Here is a 19,142-nt window from a genome sequence, read left to right on the forward strand (position 1 = left end):
ATTACTGCTGTAAGGAGGGATGATATATTAGCGGGTTCCTCTAATGAGGCCATATGGGTAGAACTTAAAAACAAAAAGGGGGCAAGCACTTTGCTGGGAGTGTACTATAGGCCCCCAAACAGTCAGGGGGAGATAGAGGAACAGATATGTAGGCAAATCTCAGAAAAGTGCGAAAATAATAGGGTAATAATAGTGGGGGATTTCAACTTCCCCAATATAAATTGGGATAGTCAGAGTGTGAAAGGCTTAGAGGGTGCAGAATTCTTAAAGTGCATCCAGGAGAGCTTTTTGAGCCAACATGTAGAAAGTTCTACAAGAGAGGGGGCGATACTGGACCTAATTCTGGGGAATGTAGCCGGGCAAGTGGTGGAAGTGTCAGTCGGAGAGCATTTTGGCGACAGTGACCATAATTCGGTGAGATTTAAGGTGGTCATGGAAAAAGACAAAGACGGCCCGGAAATAAGGGTTCTAAATTGGGGGAAGGCCGATTTTAATATGATAAGGCAGGATCTGGCCAAAGTGGACTGGGAGCAGCTACTTATAGGAAAATCCGCATCAAGACAGTGGGAGACTTTCAGAAGGGAAATAGAGAGAGTACAACGCCAACATGTTCCTGTAAAGGTCAAGGGTGGGACCAACAAGCAAAGGGAACCTTGGATGACAAGGGATATACAAAAATGCATTAGAAATAAAAGGGGGGCTTTTGGCAGTTACAAAAGACTAAAGACGGAAGAAGCCCTAGAGGAGTATAAAAAGTGCAGGGGCATACTTAAAAAAGAAATTAGGAGGGCGAGGAGGGGCCATGAAATAACACTGGCGAGCAAAATAAAGGAAAATCCTAAGATGTTTTATAAGTATATTAAGGGCAAGAGGATAACCAGGGAAAGGGTAGGGCCCATTAGGGACCAAAGTGGCAATCTGTGTGTCGAGCCAGATGATGTAGGCGGGGTTTTAAATGAATTTTTTGCATCTGTGTTCACTATGGAGAGAGACGATGCAGACATAGAAATAGGGCAAGGGGACTGTGACATACTTGAACATATTAGCATCGAGAGGGAGGAGGTGCTAGCGGTTTTAGCAGGCCAAAAAGTGGATAAATCCCCAGGCCCGGACGAGATGTATCCCAGGCTGCTGTGGGAGGCAAAGGAGGAGATTGCAGGGGCTCTGACACAAATTTTCAGAACCTCTCTGGCCACAGGGGATGTACCAGAGGACTGGAGAACAGCTAATGTAGTACCATTATACAAGAAGGGTAGCAGGGATAAACCAGGGAATTACAGGCCAGTGAGCCTAACATCTGTGGTGGGGAAATTATTGGAAAAAATTCTGAGGGACAAAATTAGTCTCCACTTGGAGAGGCAAGGATTAATCGGGGATAGTCAGCATGGCTTTGTCAAGGGTAAATCATGTCTGACAAATCTGATTGAATTTTTCGAGGGGGCGACTAGGGGGGTGGATGAGGGAAATGCTGTGGATGTGGTTTACATGGACTTCAGTAAAGCTTTTGACAAAGTCCCGCATAGGAGACTGGTCAAGAAGGTAAGAGCCCATGGGATCCAGGGTGCCTTGGCGCGTTGGATCCTAAACTGGCTGAGTGGCAGGAGGCAGAGGGTGATGGTTGAAGGATGCTTTTGTGACTGGAAGCCTGTGTCCAGTGGGGTACCTCAGGGATCGGTGCTGGGTCCCTTGTTGTTTGTGATCTACATAAATGATTTGGATGAGAATGTAAAAGGTATGATCAGTAAGTTCGCAGATGACACGAAAATTGGTGGGGTGGTAAATTGCGAGGAGGAAAGCCTCAGGCTACAGGACGATATAAACGGGTTGGTCAGATGGGCGGAAAAGTGGCAAATGGAATTTAACCCTGAAAAGTGCGAGGTGATGCATTTTGGACGGACAAATAAGGCAAGGGAATACACAATGAGTGGTAGGACCCTAGGAAGTACAGAGGGTCAGAGGGACCTTGGTGTACATGTACATAGATCTCTGAAGGCAGCGGAACAGGTAGATAAGGTGGTTAAAAAGGCATATGGGATACTTGCCTTCATTAGCCGAGGCATAGACTATAAGAGCAGGGAGGTTATGATGGAGCTGTACAAAACGCTGGTGAGGCTACAGCTGGAGTACTGTGTGCAGTTCTGGTCGCCTCACTATAGGAAGGATGTGATTGCTTTGGAGAGGGTGCAGAGAAGATTCACCAGGATGTTACCTGGGATGGAGCGCCTCAGCTATGAAGAAAGACTAAACAGGCTGGGGTTGTTTTCCTTGGAGCAAAGAAGGCTGAGGGGGGACCTGATTGAGGTGTACAAAATGATGAGGGGCATAGATAGGGTAGATAAAGAGGAACTTTTCCCCTTAGTAGGGGGGTCAATAACAAGGGGGCATAGATTCAGGGTAAGGGGCAGGAGATTTAGAGGGGATTTGAGGAGGAACTTTTTCACCCAGAGGGTGGTTGGAATCTGGAACTCACTGCCTGAAAGGGTGGTAGAGGCAGGAACCCTCACAACATTCAAGAAGCATTTGGATGAGCACTTGAAATGCCATTGCATACAAGGCTATGGACCAAATGCTGGAAAATGGGATTAGACAGGACAGGGATGGATGGGCGGCGCGGACATGATGGGCCGAATGGCCTCTTTCTGTGCTGTAAAACTCTATGATTCTATGACATGCAATGTGCTATAGGTGGGTAGTGATGTTTTTAAATGGGAAAGTCATTTCTTCAGTACAGTTCCATGAAAATGTTTTTGCCATCACTTTCACTATTTAATTATTCTTGCCAAATTCACAGAATACAATAACTATTTCCATTGAATTTTAAGCATTTGTATGCTAATATTTATAGACAGGGCTAAGTAATCCCACAATCAATGGATCAGATCAAAGCTCTGCAGTCCTGCCACACTCAGTCGTGAATGGTGGTGGACCATTAAACAACTAACGGGAGGAGGAGGCTCCATGAATATCCCCATCCTCAATGATGGTGGAGCCTAGCACGTGAGTGCAAAAGACAAGGCTGAAGCGTTTGCAACCATCTTCAGCCAGAAGTGCTGAGTGGATGATCCATATCGGCCTCCTCCTGAGGTCCCCACCATCACAGAAGCCACGTGCTATCAAGAAATGGTTCAGCGCACTGGATACAGCAAAGGCTGTGGGCCCAACAACATCCTGGCTATCGTGCTGAAGACTTGTACTCCAGAACTAGCCACGCCTCTAGCCAAGCTGTTCCAGTACAGCTACAACACTGGCATCTATCCGACAATGTGGAAAACTGCCCAGATATGTCCTGTCCACAAAAAGCAGGACAAATCCAATCCGGCCAATTACCACCCCATCAATCTACTCTCAATCATCAGCAAAGTGATGGAAGGTGTCATCGACAGTGCTATCAAACAGCACTTACTCACCAATATCCTGCTTACTGAAGCCCAGTTTGGTTTCTGCCAAGACCAGTCTGCTCCTGACCTCATTACAGCCTTGGTCCAAACATGGACAAAGGAGCTGAATTCCAGAGGTGAGGTGAGAGTGACTGCCCTTGACATCAAGGCAGCATTTGACTGAGTGGCATGAAGGAGCCCTAGTAAAACTGAAGTCAATGGGAATCAGGGGGAAAGCTCTCCACTGGCTGGAGTCATACCTAGCACAAAGATGGTTGTGGTGATTGAAGGTCAATCATCACAGCCACAGGACATCGCAGCAGCAGTTCCTCAGGACAGTGACCTAGGCCCAACCATCTTCAGCTGCTTCATCAATGACCTTCCCTCCAACATAAGGTTAGAAATGGGGATGTTCGTTGATGATTGCACAGTGTTCAGTGCCATTCACGACTCCTAAGCTAATGAAGCAGTCATTGCCCGTATGCAACAAGACCTGGATGACGTTCAAGCTTGGGCCGATAAGTGGCAGGTAACATTCGCGCCACAGAAGTGCCAGGCAATGACTGCCTCCAACAAGCGAGAGTCTAACCACCGCCCGTTGACATTCAATGGCATTACCATCGCCGAATCCCCCACCATCAACATCCTGGGGGTCACCATTGACCAGAAACATAACTGGACCAGCCACATAAATACTGTGGCAACAAGAGCAGGTCAGAGGCTAGGTATTCTGCAGCGAGTGTCTCACCTCCTGACTCCCCAAAGTCTTTCTACCATCTACAAGGCACAAGTAAGGAGTGTGATGGAAAGCTCTCCACTTGCCCGGATGAGTGCAGCTCCAACAACACTCAAGAAGCTCGACACTATCCAGGACAAAGCAGCCCACTTGATTGGCACCCCATCCACCACCTTAAACATTCACTCCCTCCACCACCGGCATACCGTGGCTGCAGTGTGTACCATCTGCAAGATGCACTGTAGCAACTCGCCAAGGCTTCTTTGGCAGCACCTCCCAAACCCGCGACCTCTTCCACCTAGAAGGACAAGGGCAGCAGGCGCATGGGACCACCACCTCCAGGTTCCCCTCCAAGTCACACACCATCCTGACTTGGAAATATATCGCCGTTCCTTCATCGTCGCTGGGTCAAAATCCTGGAACTCCCTACCTAACAGCACTGGGAGTACCTTCACTACATGGACTGCAGCGGTTCAAGAAGGCGACTCACCACCACTTTCTCAAGGGCAATTAGGGTTGGGCAATAAATGCTGGCCTTGCCAGCGACGCCCACATTCCACAAATGATTTTTTTTTTTAAATCTGTGAATACAAACCAGGGATTCAAATCCTGTGCATTAGAACTAGTGAAAGGGTAAATGTACATTAGTTTTGTGTGCTAGCACTAACTGCTTGCTAATTTGACATGTTGGTAAATTCAGCACTGGGATGCAGCAGGATCAGTTAACGGGGTTTTGTGAATTTGGCATTCCCAGTGTGCCAGTTATGTGACTAATGAGTCAGCCCTCAATCATTCTCACCGAGATCTTTCTATGATTTCTTTTTTGGTCTGCTCTACTAGTTATTAACAGTCTTGGCTATTTACCTAAAGTGTTACTGGATACATACTGGTTAAATATACTAAGCTACTCAAACAACTATATCTGATACCTGGAGCTTACTTTGGTTGGCATAAATGGTTTCCTCCATATATGACTGTCTCTGTTTAATCGTGGTCAACCACAGTACCCATTTAACATTTGCATGCCATTTTTCATCAGGGCAATTACCTCTTTTACAGATACCCTTTAGCTTCTTTGAGTATATGACCCCACGTTCATAGCCTGGGAAATTGCTTTCCATGCCTACTGTAGCCCCTGCTTACTTTTTTTCAATTCGTTTATGGGATGTGGGTGTCGCTGGCAAGGCCAGCATTTATTGCCCATCCCTAGTTGCCCTTGACAAGGTGGTGGTGAACCGCCGCCTTGAACTGCTACAGTCTGTGTGATGAAGGTACTCCCACAGTGCTGTTAGGTAGGGAGTTCCAGAATTTTGACCCAGCGACGATGAAGGAACGACGATATACTTCTAAGTGAGGATGGTGTGTGACTTGGAGGGGAACTTGGAGGTGGTGGTGTTTCCATGTGCCTGCTGCCCTTGTCCTTCTAGGTGGAAGAGGTCGCAGGTTTGGGAGGTGCTGCCGAAGAAGCCTTGGCGAGTTGCTGCAGTGCATCTTGTAGATGGTACACACTGCAGCCACCATACGCCGGTGGTGGAGGGAGTGAATGTTTAATGTGGTGGATGGGGTGCCAATCAAGTGGGCTGCTTTGTCCTGGATGGTGTCGAGCTTCTTGAGTGTTGTTGGAGCTGCACTCATCCAGGCAAGTGGAGAGTATTCATCACACTCCTTACATGTGCCTTGTAAATGGTGGAAAGGCTTTGGGGAGTCAGGAGGTGAGACACTCGCCACAGAATTCCCAGCCTCTGGCCTGCTCTTGTTGCCACAGTATTTATGTGGCTGGTCCAGTTAAGTTTCTGGTCAATGGTGACCACCAGGATGTTGATGGTGGGGGGTTCGGCAATGGTAATGCCATTGAATATCAAGGGGCGGTGGTTCGACTCTCGCTTGTTGGAGATAGTCATTGCCTGGCACTTACTGGTGAGAATACGTCACAATGGCCTCACAACCAGGCCATGTCTTTGTGACTTTGTACTTGCCATATTCCACACACTCAGTTCCCAATCTTGGACGTGCTGCCATCTGGTTTGCACCACAGACCACAGGGAAGCAGCTTGCCACAAAAAGGGAGAGAAAATCAGGAAAGTCACTCTAAGACACAGTTGCATGCCCCCTAGCTCCTGTCTTCGGAATGGCACAGGAGATGTTTTGGAACAGTTGGCAGTCACTTCGATTGGAGCTTGTGTGTGGGACAAGGAACCTCCTACAAAAAAAATCCCTCAAAACAACAGGAATGAAGATGGCATGATCTTTGTTTGGCTGTGTTTGCAACAGTGCATTTATTACCAACCAGAGATCTAGCATGGAACTGATGCACTTGAAGGACCATTCTCAGTGTTGTCATTTTATCACCACTGTTAATCCTGTGATGGGGAAAATTAGACCTTCAACTTAAATGATAACCCCTAATAATATAATCTAGAATTTATTTTTCTAAAGTTTCTGGTTTAGATTAACACTGTTTTATATTCCTAATAGGATGGCAGGCAATGGAAACACTGTCAGACCTGCAACAAGTGTGTAAAACCATGTGAGTAGAACTCATTAACCAGTTATAGTGTATTAATGTTCACTGAGTCTGTTTAATAGATTTACTGACAGTCAAAGCAAAATAATATTTAATCCACAAAAATGACACTACTAGCAAGTTAGGTGTTGTATGGCTCAGAAAGAAATTTTGTCTTCTGCTAACAATAATTCTTCTCAGTTTGTTTCCTTTTATTAAGTCATTTGGTATATTTTCAGACTAAAGTTTGACCTTTTTTTAATCAACCCGTGTAGGTTTTTTCTTATTTGTTCTTGGGATGTGGGTGACGCTGGCAAGGCCGCGTTTATTGCCCTTCCCTAGTTGCCCTGAGAAGGTGGTGATGGGCCTTCTCTTTGAACTGCTGCAGTCCGTGTGGTAAAGGTGCTCCAACAATGCTCTTGGGTAGGGAGTCCCAAAATTTTGACCCAGCGACAGTGAAGGAATGGCAATATATGTCCAAGTCAGGATAGTATGTGACTTGGAGGTGACGGTATTTTCATGACTTTGCTACTCTTGTCTTTCTTGAATATCGAGATTGCAGGACTGGGAGGTGCTGTTGAAATAACCCTGATGAATTGCTGCAATGCATTGTGTATATATCATACATATTGCAGCAACAGTGTGCTCCTGATGGAGGGTGTGGATATTGAGTCCACTGCTCGGGGAACTTTAAACGTAATCATATTTATTTCATTTTATTACGGAAAATAGGTATAATATGGCACAGGATGGGGTCAACAATATGGAGTATCCAGATTCTCTTGAATGAATTATGCACATGGCACTCATCTGACCCCTGACAGTGAGCTAATAGGATATTTTTAATTGGATAACTTAGTACATTATAAATAAGTTAAATCATGGGTAGGATGAGGGCCCAGTATAAATGTGAACCAAGTAGAATATTTGCACTAAAATGAAAAAAATAACAACATAATTATATTTTATTTTATTTTATTTTCGTGAAGAAGTTTTTTGTACATATTCTCTAATTATTCCATTCAGTAAAAAGTGCATATCAAGATGGTCTATCCTAATCCAAAATGACAAGTGAAATCACTGGAGATATTCTTGTTTGAGGGCCAATTTTCCTTTAACTACAGGTAGACTATCCTTTATCCGAACTTCCGAAAACCTCTAAAAACCGAAAGTTTTTTTGTTCAGCGTAAGTCGTGCGCACGACATGACCAGAGTGGCGCACGACTTACGCTGAGCAGGGCAGAGGGTCACAGAGTTCCCTCCTGGGTAGGAGATTGCAGGCCGAGCCGGGCAGTGTGAAGGAGGTACCGGGAGAGTGAACCCAACAATACAGCGGCCCGTCCGATATTCTTTTCTCCCCCCGACCCGAACCGCGGCCCGTCCGATATTCTTTCCTCCCCCCCCCCCGCCCCCCCCGACCCGACCAATATTCTTTTCTCCCGGCCCGAACCGCAGCCCGTCCGATATTCTTTTCCCCCCACCGACACCCCCCCCACCCCCAGACCTCCCCGACCCCCCCCCCCCCCCCCCGGAACAGTCGCAAGAGGTAGCCTGAAATTTTACAATTTATATTAAATACAAAATTCCCAGTCTTATAATAATACCTTCTGAAATCCGAAAACCGAAACTCAGCTGGTCCCAAGGCTTTCGGATAAGGGATAGTGTACCTGTATTGTATTTGATTCAGTTAAAAACCAAGACAGTGGTATTGCTATCTGGAATTAATTTAAAAAGATACTTTGGAGCAGAGGTCATTGGTGTTGCAAACACTTTATTTCCAATATAATATTTTTAATAAGGTTTATTTATAAATGAAATGTTATAATGACAAATTTATCTATTTTGAAATTTGCAATGGAAATTGAATTCTTAGGTTATTGTTTTTTAAGCTATTACCACAATTGAAAGTTACAAACAGAGTCTGGCTTTCTACATTAAAACAATTCCCATTGTGAAAAGCAGGAACTTGCTAAATCAGTTTGCATCTATAAATTTTTTCAGAAATAAAATGTAGCATTGTCTGTGCTGTCAAAACAATACCAATTTCAATTTTAAATTAAAGTACAGATTGATACTGATCTAAGAAACAATTTTATTTTTCCAGCCTGGGTTCACTGTGACACCTGCTGTCGTTGTGCCCTTCAGGAGCACGCTTGTGGGACGGCTGGAAGCGGATGCTTTATCTGCGGAAGTACTGAGCACAAACGCAGAGAGTGTCCTAACACAGCGTTCCCAAACAGGACCACCATGTGAGTTTATCATATCATTTGATATAAAAGCTTCACTGTTTAAAGGAATGTTAATCACCATTTTGATCTATTTATATTAAATTCTTCCCTGTTGTCCCAGTCACCACAATCAGATGACTAATTGAGATGTGGGAAAGCAAAAAGTGTTATCTCTTATTTTAAAGAGTTTAGCAACTCACAGCAACAAGGCGAGCATATGGTTTACTAATCCCAATATATTTGCTGCCTATTAAATCAACTTTGCTAACCTATGTCTATGTCCTCCTCTAATGTCCTTCATTCTTCCTCACAGTTTGTCATGCCTTGTAATTTATTTTCATCAGAAAACTTTTACATCATTCTTCTTGTGGCTAATTCTGAATTATTTATATAAATAGAGAACTAAAGAGGACCAAACACGCACACCACTATCCACACACCATCAATCTGATGAATACCCATTTAGCCCTACTTTTTGCTTTCTATCCCCTAGCTATCTATCCATGCACTTCATTTCCTTTAATACAACATACCTTCATTTTCATAACCAGTTCCTTATGTGACATCTTATCAAATGCCTTCTGAAAATCCATGTATACGCTATCCTTTATCTATGCACTCTGCCTCAAAAATGTTAATGAAATTTGTCAAACATAATTGCCTTTTACAAATCCATGTTGACTATCCCTGATTAACCCATGATTGCTAAATGTCTACTAACCATAACCTAGGTAAGACGTACTGCCCTGTAATTTCTTGGTTTATACCTTTTTACTTTCCTGAACAGGATTATAGGTGTTGCCACCTTTGACACAATCCCAGGCTCCAAGTAATTTTGGAAACTTATGGTTAATGCCTCCTGGTGACTTTTTTTTTTAGTTCCATTCATTCAATTTGTTAATAAAAATTCCTTCTGAATATTTATCTCCAATAGTGGCTCTTCCAGATTCTCTTCAGGTTGTCCTACTAGACCACTTTCTTTAAAAAAAATATACACAAACCTTGGGTGAAATACTGAATAATTGTCTCCACTATTCCATCATGCTCAAGTACAAGATGGCCCCTTTTATCTCTAAGTCACCCTACTCTTTCTTTAACTATCCTTTTATTTTGTATGTGCTTTTAAATTCCCTTGCTATTCCCTTTTAGGTATGACCACCAGCCTTCTTTCAAACTCCTTAACCTTCCTAATTATCTATCTTTATTTCCCATCGACATTTTATATATTTTTCTGTATTGTCCAGTACTATCCTCCTATATTTATCATATACCTCTTTTAAAAAAATCTCCCTTTTGCTTCAACCTCTCTACTTACTCATTGAAATCTATTCATTGGCATATCTATTCTACTCCTAATAGAAATTTATATTTATTCATCTCATATTTAAAAATCTCCCACTTCTGGTTTAAAGAACCATAGAAGTTTTATAGCACAGAAGGAGGCCATTTGGCTCATTGTGTCTGCATATCTCTTTGCTACAGCAATCCAAAATTAATCCGATTGTACTGTTCTCTTCCCATAGTCTTGTATCTTCCTCTGCTTCAAATAGTTATCCAATTTTTCCTTAAAAGAAGCATTGGTCTCTACCTCAACTACTCCCCGTGGCAAAACATTCCAGCTCCAAAAACCCTCTGTGTAAAGAAACTTCTAATTTCTTCCGTCACTCTCGGTGACCATTTTAAATTGATGACCCACTGTCATTGACTCCCCAAACAGAGGAAATCGTCTTTCCCAATCACGCCATCAAAACTCTTCCTCATTTTAAAAACCTTTATTAAATCTCTTAGTTTTCTCTGTTTCAGTGGATTGACCTGCCATTTTCAGGGCTAGATTGCCTTTCATCTCACTGAAAGGAGCACATTTCCAGTTCAACACCTTTATGTTGGACCTAACTTTTTCTTTATCTGTTTACAATGCTCACTATACTTACTGTTAACAATTACTCCATAGATACCAAGGTTTACCTCTCCCCTAAGTCCTAAAATTACATCTAAATGTTTGCCTACAGTTGGCTAAATTTCATCTGTCTCAAGAAATCATAGAACTTAAATTTTATTCATTCTTGCATGCTCCCTCTCTGGGAAAAGTATCATTTTGTTGTAGAGGTGAAACCAAGAATGTGCCACATTAAGCAGTTACAGTTAAATTTATTACAAAGAAAAGAATAGGTACTTAGAATGCAAGTTTTTGATCTTCAGCCAGCATGACTGAGCAGGCAGGCAAATGACTTTCTCCCAAGCCTTTGGCAGTGTTACCCTTGTGCAGCTGGTACAAGGTGGTTCACCTGTCATCTCCTCCCTCCCAATGAAGTACCTGACTTGCACTTAACAACTTCCTCTTGTTTGGCTGAGGTCAGTAATTCACCTTGTGTGCACTAACAACTGCAGACACGCACCCTACTACTTGGTGGCACCGCGTGTTGGAGTTCCTACAGCACCACACCACGTACTGCAATTTAGAATTTATTAAAGCTATTAGATAATTTATGATTTATTTTCTCTTGTATACAGTGAAGCGGCAAAACCACATAAACGAAAATTTTTGGAGATGGGTAAAGAGACCGTCGCAAACAAATCTAAAAAACAAACCCCAAAAATGAGTACAGGAAAGAAGAAAACTATCAAATGGGCAACTGGGAAATCAAAAAGAAAACCGAAGAGAAAGAAGAAACAGAAATGATGGGGAAAGACTGTGTGCAGTGCTGGATGTTGAAGCTTTCCTGGATGAACTCTGCCTAGTTTCTGCCATGGAGAATCTTTAGTCATTGAGATTGTCGGTGAGGTGCATCTTTGCACAGCTCCTTCATCACTACTTTCCCAGTGTTAGTGCCTTGCTTACTATAAATGTCGGACACAATACTCGGTCTCTGCTAATCTGGAAGTAAGAGTTGGAAATGCTAGCAGAGATATAAAACTACCATCATTTATTGTGTTCATCCATTGGTGTAAAAATCTTGAGTGGCTTTAAGTCTGGATTGTAAAATATCTGAATGTAAGTTTTCACTGCACTAATACAGCAGTTCTGAAATGTCACTTTTAGATTAGAAGCATATTTTTCTAAATGTATGTTCTAATTTGATTTGAATGGAAAGTTCTTTGAAATAAGTGTGATCTTTTCAACTATTTTTCCATGTACAGAGTTATCAATAAAATACTCATTTTATTTATTTAGTTTTGGCTTCCCTATAAATAAGGCAAGTTGAATAGTATTTGACATTGTCACTTACTCCCTAACTCACCACCCTAAGAGACCATATGGAGGCCAAATAGTCCAAGATTTTGTTTATATTTTGTCTGTTCAATTAATTTGAGTTTGGTGAGATTGCATTTGACTTTGGAGAAAGAGCGCCCAAGTTGCTTTCATGTTTTTCTTTAGATTAATGTTGCATTCAAATATTTGACCCTGTATAGTACTGTTTCAAGTTTAAACAAAATAACCCACTTGAAAAATATCAAAGGGACCACATCAAAGACCTTGCTTCTTGAAGGTAAATGGAATCTATGTAGCTCACTCAGGGCATAAGAGACCTCTTAAATTGCAGCTTTCTAACAGACGATGTATCCTGTGGATTTGAATATGCCGCTTTGTTCTTTTTTCTTTTCTGAGCTATAAATCATTTATTGTTACAAAGGAAGACCGTGTTAATTTAAAATAAACAATAACAGAACGCTGGTCTCTCCATTAGGAATATTACTGAACTTACAAACTGTAGCACTAGTTATATTGCATGTGAACTACCTGGCTGTGATTTGTTAGGATTAATATTGCAATTTACAATATTTTTTACTTTAATCATTTTGGGTGTGAATTAGGAAGTCTTTGACTTAGTTACAGAGTGACGCCGTGATGCATTGTGTTGTTGCCATGGATTCTTCTCGCATTTTACCCTCTGCCAGTAATTGCCTTTAGTAGTCAAAACATGATGCCTATGGTTTTACTTCCCTAAAAGATGGAATTTAAATCAAAAGGAAAAGGCTTGACTGTTAAGTGTGCGCAGTAATTGAAGCCATTTTTATATTAGGAGAGTAATACCTGAAGCTTGATGTACATTTAGTTAATCCTTTTGGTTCTGCTCTGGACTTCAGCTGGTTCTGCAATTAGTATATAGACGTTTTAATAAGTCAACACTTTGTTATGAGCCCCATGGCTTTATTAAAGTTTTTATGTGGAAACACAGAGTAATAAGTTAATTTCTTCACTAAACTCCGAGATAGATTCTTTATTCATTTATCCTGTACATACCTTCAGGATAGGCTCAATCTACATCGAGTGGAAAATGACCAAACGACGAAGTATCTTGTGGCAAGCATCACAGCCGAATCTAATACTGTCCTCAACTGATAGTTACACACATGTCCCTTCCAGCAGGAATAGTTATCAGCCTCAATAACTTTTACTTTCCTAGACAATTCACTTATATCAGGGACTGAACTTGGGGCATTCCTGATCTGTATTGCTCAGTGCCACACTACAGAATGCATTTACTCACTGAACCACTGGGGACCCTGTTGCATAATATTGCCCCCGACCTACACTTACCTAGCGCGCCGGCAGTTGACCTCTTGGCCTGCGTGGAATTCCTCTCCGAGGCCTGTCCCAGAGGCCGGCGCGCTATGCTGGCGTGTCCCAGGGGCGTAGTTAGTGCGATGCTTCCCCTGGGATCACGTGAGCAACAGGCAGCCAATCGGAGCAGGGAATGCTCCATTCATAAGTCTTGACAGACCTGTCAAAACGTATAAATGCTGAGGCTGTAAAACTGTACGTTACCTTCAAATAAAAAATTTTTTAAATCACACTTTGTAAATAAACTATAAATGACATTAAATAACTATTTTAAACAAAAATTTAAATTTTTGAAAAAAAATGTTTTATAAAAAAACGGGGCTAAAAATAAACTTACCTTGCTTTAAAGTATTTAAAAGTAAAAAACCTGTGGAAAAAATGTTTTAATTTTAAATAATTGACCACTTACCTTTGAAAATGAAGTCCTTACGGCTGCTTTTTACATTTCTAAAATGTACAGACTTACCCGCACGTTAAAACCTGTAAAAAAAAAGGAAGTTCAACGCGCACGCGCAGACTCCCGCGCACATGCGTTCGACCTCTGAACCCCTTGGTTCAGAGGATCGGAAGTGCCGGTTTCCCGCGCATGCGTAGTGCATGCAAGATTCCGGCACTTCCATCGGGTCCACGCGTGAGTACTCCGTCCGTACTCACGAGTTGGGACCCGAATTACTGGGCCATTATGTTAAACTAGCACATTGTTGGCTCCAAACCCTAATCCAAACACATTCAGTAAACTTGTCTGGAATAAGGTAGTTTTCAACATGTCTGTCATTAAGATTACTGTATACTGTATTCGATGCTCACGATGCGGTCTCCTCTACATTGGGGAGACCAAATGCAGATTGGGTGACCGCTTTGTGGACCCCCCTCCGTTCAGTCCGTAAGGGTGACCCCGAGCTTCCGTCGCCTGTCATTTTAATTCACCGCTCCATTCCCACTCGGACCTCACCGTCCTTGGCCTCTTGCATTGTTCCACGGAAGCTCAACGTAAACTCGAGGAACAGCACCTCATCTTCCGATTAGGCACTTTGCAGCCTTCCGGACTCGATATCGAGTTCAACAATTTCAGATCATAACCTCGGCCCCTATTACATTTTTACTTATATATTTTTTCCACCCCTTTGTTTTGGGTCTTCCCTTCCCCCCCCCACCCCTTTCTTTTTTTTCTCTCTCCCACATGGCAGCTGTCTCTCATCCTGCCAGTACACTTCACACCTAATCTGAGCTGTCTTTTGTCTCCACTGTCCTATTACCATCTCATCTGGTTTCGAATACCTCTTTACTTCTTTTGTTCTATCGCAGCCCTGCCTTCGATCTATTTTATTTCCTTTCCAGTTTTGAAAAAAGGGTTTCGACCCAAAACGTTGACTCTAATTTCTCTCCATGGATGTTGCCTGACCTGCTGAGTTTTTCCAGCATTTTCTGTTGTTATTTCGGATTTCCAGCATCTGCAGTATTTTGCTATTGTGGTCTAACTAGTGTTTGATACAGTTTAAGCATAACCTCCCTGCTCTTGAAGTGTCTGAAGCTTATTTAGTTTTGAATTGTCTTCATTGTGTGATCATTGCCTATATTGCTGGCTATCTAGTTTACATTTGTTGCTCTCTTCTCCCCCCACACACGTTCTCTCTTTAATAAACCTTAAATAATATTTATACAGGCAGCCTTCAAACTGTAGCAATAGAAATTATACTATGGAGTGAGTAAGCAACACCTTGTACAACATTGATAGGACCCCAAAGATGATAATCAGGCTGTCTTTGGTGTGTATCCTAAGGATGCTTCTGAATCTTTAAAAACGCTGTCTCTTAGAAGGATAGCAAGGGCAATTCAAATGTAAACAGACCAGATACCTGAAGACACTAAGAATAAGAATAAGCTCTTTGTAAACAAATAAAAAACAATTGCACCACACACATTGACATTTCTATAATTTAAGAATCATCATATTTACATTGTATCTTATTTTAAGTGAATGACTAGCAGAAGTCGATGGGAAGAATGTTCTAGGTATGTAGCAATCAGCAGAAAGCAAAACTAAAAAGGCTTATTCCCAAAAGAGCTATTGAATCCAAACACTTAGTCACCTGCTAAAAATGATATCATATCTTTACCACTTTAAAACTGATGAGCTCGTGTTCCGTTCACTGCATTGGCAAATACAGCTGAAAGTTTTTGTAAATCATTGGCTGTAAAAATAGTACTTTGTTGGCTGTAAAGTGCTTTGGGACGTCCTGAGGTTGGGAAAGGTGGTATATAAATGCAAGCTTTTTCTTTCTTTCCAAATCTTCATTCACCGTATTGGATGCAGAGTATATTGGTATAGACCAAGAATCAAAAACTGATGGGCTTTGGGATCATAGGTCTGATTTTTGCAGTAGTAGGTCAGAGTTGCATCTGTTTATGTTAATTTAAGTGTAGATGCAGGTTTTGAAAATGCATCATTCATCCTGCTTATATAAGAGAACTGTTTGTGTCTGGCGCTTCTCCCTCTTGCTGAGCAGATTCTACACTGTGACAACCACAGTGTCTCATGAGAAATGACTTTTGAATTGACTTCACTGATGATAAGTATATTATGGAGATGATGAGAAGGAAAGGCGCAGCTGCAGCAACAATTATGATACCAGTGATACCTGATAAAATGCAAAAAATAGTCACCAATTGGGGCGTAAAAAGCTGTCATGAAAATAAAGTAAAAATACACAACTTAATAACTAGAATATGCAATAATGTTTGAATGTTACCTTTTCCAAGGAATGAATGTACAATACCAGTTTTGTTTGCATGAGATGCTTTTGGTAAAAATGCCAAATTAGGCTCCTTTGAGCAGTTAAAAAGAGTGAGTGACAATTGGCTCATCCAGAGTCCTCTGAGGCTGTCGGGACTGCTGCACAACATGTCCAGCTGTACCTGCAACTGTGAAGAACAAGAGCCTAGTATTACAGCCTGTATGAAAACTGGAGTATACATGGTGTACATTTGTTGTTAGTATACTGTTCATAACACATTACCAAGAGACTGACTATAGATTATTTAACTAAAATCATGAGAATGACTCTCTATGCCTCTGAAATAATTTCTTGGTCAACCTCATTTGTCTACTCGTTCTTGCTGTCATTTTCCCCCGTCTCCTCAGGCAAGTTTGAGAGGGAAGTCGCTGAAGCTGCCTCTCAAGTCTTCAACATCAACAACAACTTGCACTTATATAGCGCCTTTAATGTAGTAAAACATCCCAAAGCGCTTCACTGGAGTGTCATAAAACAAAATTTGACTGAGCCACGTAAGGAGAAATTAGGGCAGATGACCAAATGCTTGGTCAAAAAGGTAGGTTTTAAGGAGCGTCTTAAAGGAAGAAAGAGAGGCGGAGAGGTTTAGGGAGGGAATTCCAGAGCTTAGGGTCTGGGCAGCTGAAGGTACAGCCACCAATGGTTGAGCAATTATAATCAGGGATGCTCAAGAGGCCAGAATTAGAGGAGTGCAGATATCTCAGGGTGGGGGTGGGGGCGGGGTTGTGGGGCTAGAGGAGATTACAGAGATGGGGAGGGGCGAGGCCATGGAGAGATTTGAAAACCTGGATGACAATTTTAAAATCGAGGCGTTGCATAACCGGGAGCTAATGTAGGTCAGCAAGCACAGGGGAGATGGGTGAACGAGACTTGGTGCGAGTTAGAACACGGGCAGCCGAGTTTTGGATGACCTCAAGTTTATGTAGGGTCAAACGTGGGAGGCCAGCCAGGAGTGCGTTGGAATAGTCAAGTCTAGAGGTAACAAATGTATGGATGAAGGTTTCAGCAGCAGATGAGCCGAGGCAGGGGCGGAGACGGGCGATGTTATGGAGGTGGAATTGCTGTCTTAGTTATTATGCAGATATGTGGTTGGAAGCTCATTTCAGGGTCAAATATGACACCACAGAAGGCAGTAGAAGCCAATTCATTAAATATATTCAAGAAGGAGTTGGATATATTTCTTAAGGCTAAAGGGATCCAGGGGTATGGGGAGAAACAGGGACCGGGTACTGAAATTGGATGATCAGCCATGATTGCATTGAATGGCGGAGCAGGCTCGAGGGGCCGAATGGCCTACTCCTGCTTCTATCTTCTATGTTTCTAGGTTTCTATGTTTCAGGGTTGTGGACAGTCTGGTTCAACCTCGGACAGATGCTAGGGAGAGGGATGGAGTTGGTGGCTAGGGAACGGAGTTTGTGGCGGGACCCGAAGACAATGGCTTCAGTCTTCCCAATATTTACTGGAACTCCAGTTCCAGTACACCTCAGGTCTGAAATACTATAACCTAAATATAACCACACTGAAATAGTATTTAACACCTACTTTAAAAGTGTCAGTGCAGAAAATGAATTGGTGAGTAAATCCCTCTCACACTCTGTGAATGTATGTCGACAGTTTCCAATCCTTTAAAAACGACCTCGATATTTACTGGGGCGGGTTTTGTGAGCAGTGAGAAGAGTTTCTGCACACGGTGCGGTTTTAACTCCATGGCGTGCGTCTTTTTTTTCCAGCACGTTCCCCGCTCGGAAGTCAGGCTTGGCTCCCTGTTGGGTGGGTAACGTTCCAGAGAGGCCGCAGGCCCGGAGCAGGTAGGGAGACTGCAGCTGGGTTAGTGGAGCATGTGGGGCTGGTCGATCCCGGGTGAGGGAGGACAATCTCCGATCCCGAGGGGGGGGGGGGCGCTGCTGGTCGATCCCGGGTGGGGGAAAGCAATCTCTGATCCCGGGTGGGGGGGGGGGGGTAATCTCCAATCACGAAGTGGGGCTGATCCTGAGTGGGGACAATCTCCTATCCTGGGATAGGGGCTGATCCTGAGTGGGGGCAATCTCTGATTTCGGGGTGGGGGCTGATCCTGAGTGGGGGCAAACTCCAATACCAGCGGTGGGGCGGGGCTGATCCTGAGGTTGTGGGGTCCAATGGCGGGCAAGGAAGAAGGTAAGTTTGGTGGGCTGGGGGAAGCACTCATTCTCCTCCTGGCCCACAAGCAGTGCTGTAAAGGCACTTATCTTTTCCACGCAGTAGTCCTTGCTTCCCTTTAGCTGCCGGGTTTCCCGAGGCCTGGGAAACCCAGCCGGCCAGAGTTAAACCTGGAAGACAGGTTAAATCTGAGGCACATGGCCTCATTACAATATTTAAATGACCAATCCACTGCCTGAGAGTGGTTTGGTTGCCTGCCCGCATCCCTCCTCCATTAAACTCGGAAGTAGGTGGGTTGGGGTCGGGTTTGAGATTTTTAAAATTTTCACATCTCACCCATCTATTTTTGGGGGTTAAAATCCCCCCCAATATACCTGCCATTTGGCTTTGCCTAGATTTTGATGAAAGTTTTTCAACACTGTCTGGGGTGAAGGGGACAGAGTTGAAGGACTCTGGGCCTGAGAGGGAGGGAGGGAGTGGAGTGGCCTGGAGCCAGTGCACTCAGGATGGGCTAGTGAGGGTGAGAGCAGGGTCACATTGAGGCTGAGGCTGAGGCCGCGAGGGAGTAGAGAATTCTGGAGCCAGTGGTGTCTGTAGGTTGGATGAGTGAATTCTATTTTTCTGAATTGGTAATTTTTTTGTGTGTTATCGTATAAATATTTTAGAGCTCTATAGTGGAGCAAATGAGTAGCTGTCAGAAGGTTTGATCACTGATAAATGTTTATTACAATGTGTAATCTGATGGGAGACAAATTTTGGGAGTACAATGGTTTTGTACAATATGACTAGGGGGATAACAAAAGTAG

The 19,142-nt window shown here is 43.1% G+C and overlaps 2 protein-coding genes across 3 annotated transcripts in view; one reads left to right on the forward strand and one right to left on the reverse strand.

Moving 5' to 3' along the window:
* The window catches only part of zcchc4 (zinc finger, CCHC domain containing 4), a 104,230-nt gene extending 92,219 nt beyond the window's left edge, over nt 1-12,011 (forward strand). For both annotated transcript variants that reach the window (XM_085967998.1, XM_085968007.1), the window contains 3 exons: nt 6,589-6,640; nt 8,721-8,865; nt 11,356-12,011. In XM_085967998.1, the coding sequence (XP_085824124.1) occupies nt 6,589-6,640; nt 8,721-8,865; nt 11,356-11,524 (366 nt within the window). In that variant the 3' untranslated portion in view covers nt 11,525-12,011. The remainder of the gene's footprint in view (nt 1-6,588; nt 6,641-8,720; nt 8,866-11,355) is intronic.
* Nucleotides 12,012-15,325: 3,314 nt separating this feature from the next.
* The window catches only part of LOC147123156 (uncharacterized), a 48,917-nt gene continuing 45,100 nt past the window's right edge, over nt 15,326-19,142 (reverse strand). Inside the window, exons 6-7 of the mRNA XM_085968036.1 lie at nt 16,159-16,330; nt 15,326-16,047 (exon numbers count right to left, since the gene is read on the reverse strand). Of these exons, the coding sequence (XP_085824162.1) occupies nt 15,866-16,047; nt 16,159-16,330 (354 nt within the window). The 3' untranslated portion in view covers nt 15,326-15,865. The remainder of the gene's footprint in view (nt 16,048-16,158; nt 16,331-19,142) is intronic.

Source organism: Somniosus microcephalus, chromosome 2 (assembly GCF_052327205.1).
Source record: "Somniosus microcephalus isolate GS21.2 chromosome 2, FLI_Smic_1.0, whole genome shotgun sequence".
In the NCBI taxonomy this organism is placed as follows: domain Eukaryota; kingdom Metazoa; phylum Chordata; class Chondrichthyes; order Squaliformes; family Somniosidae; genus Somniosus; species Somniosus microcephalus.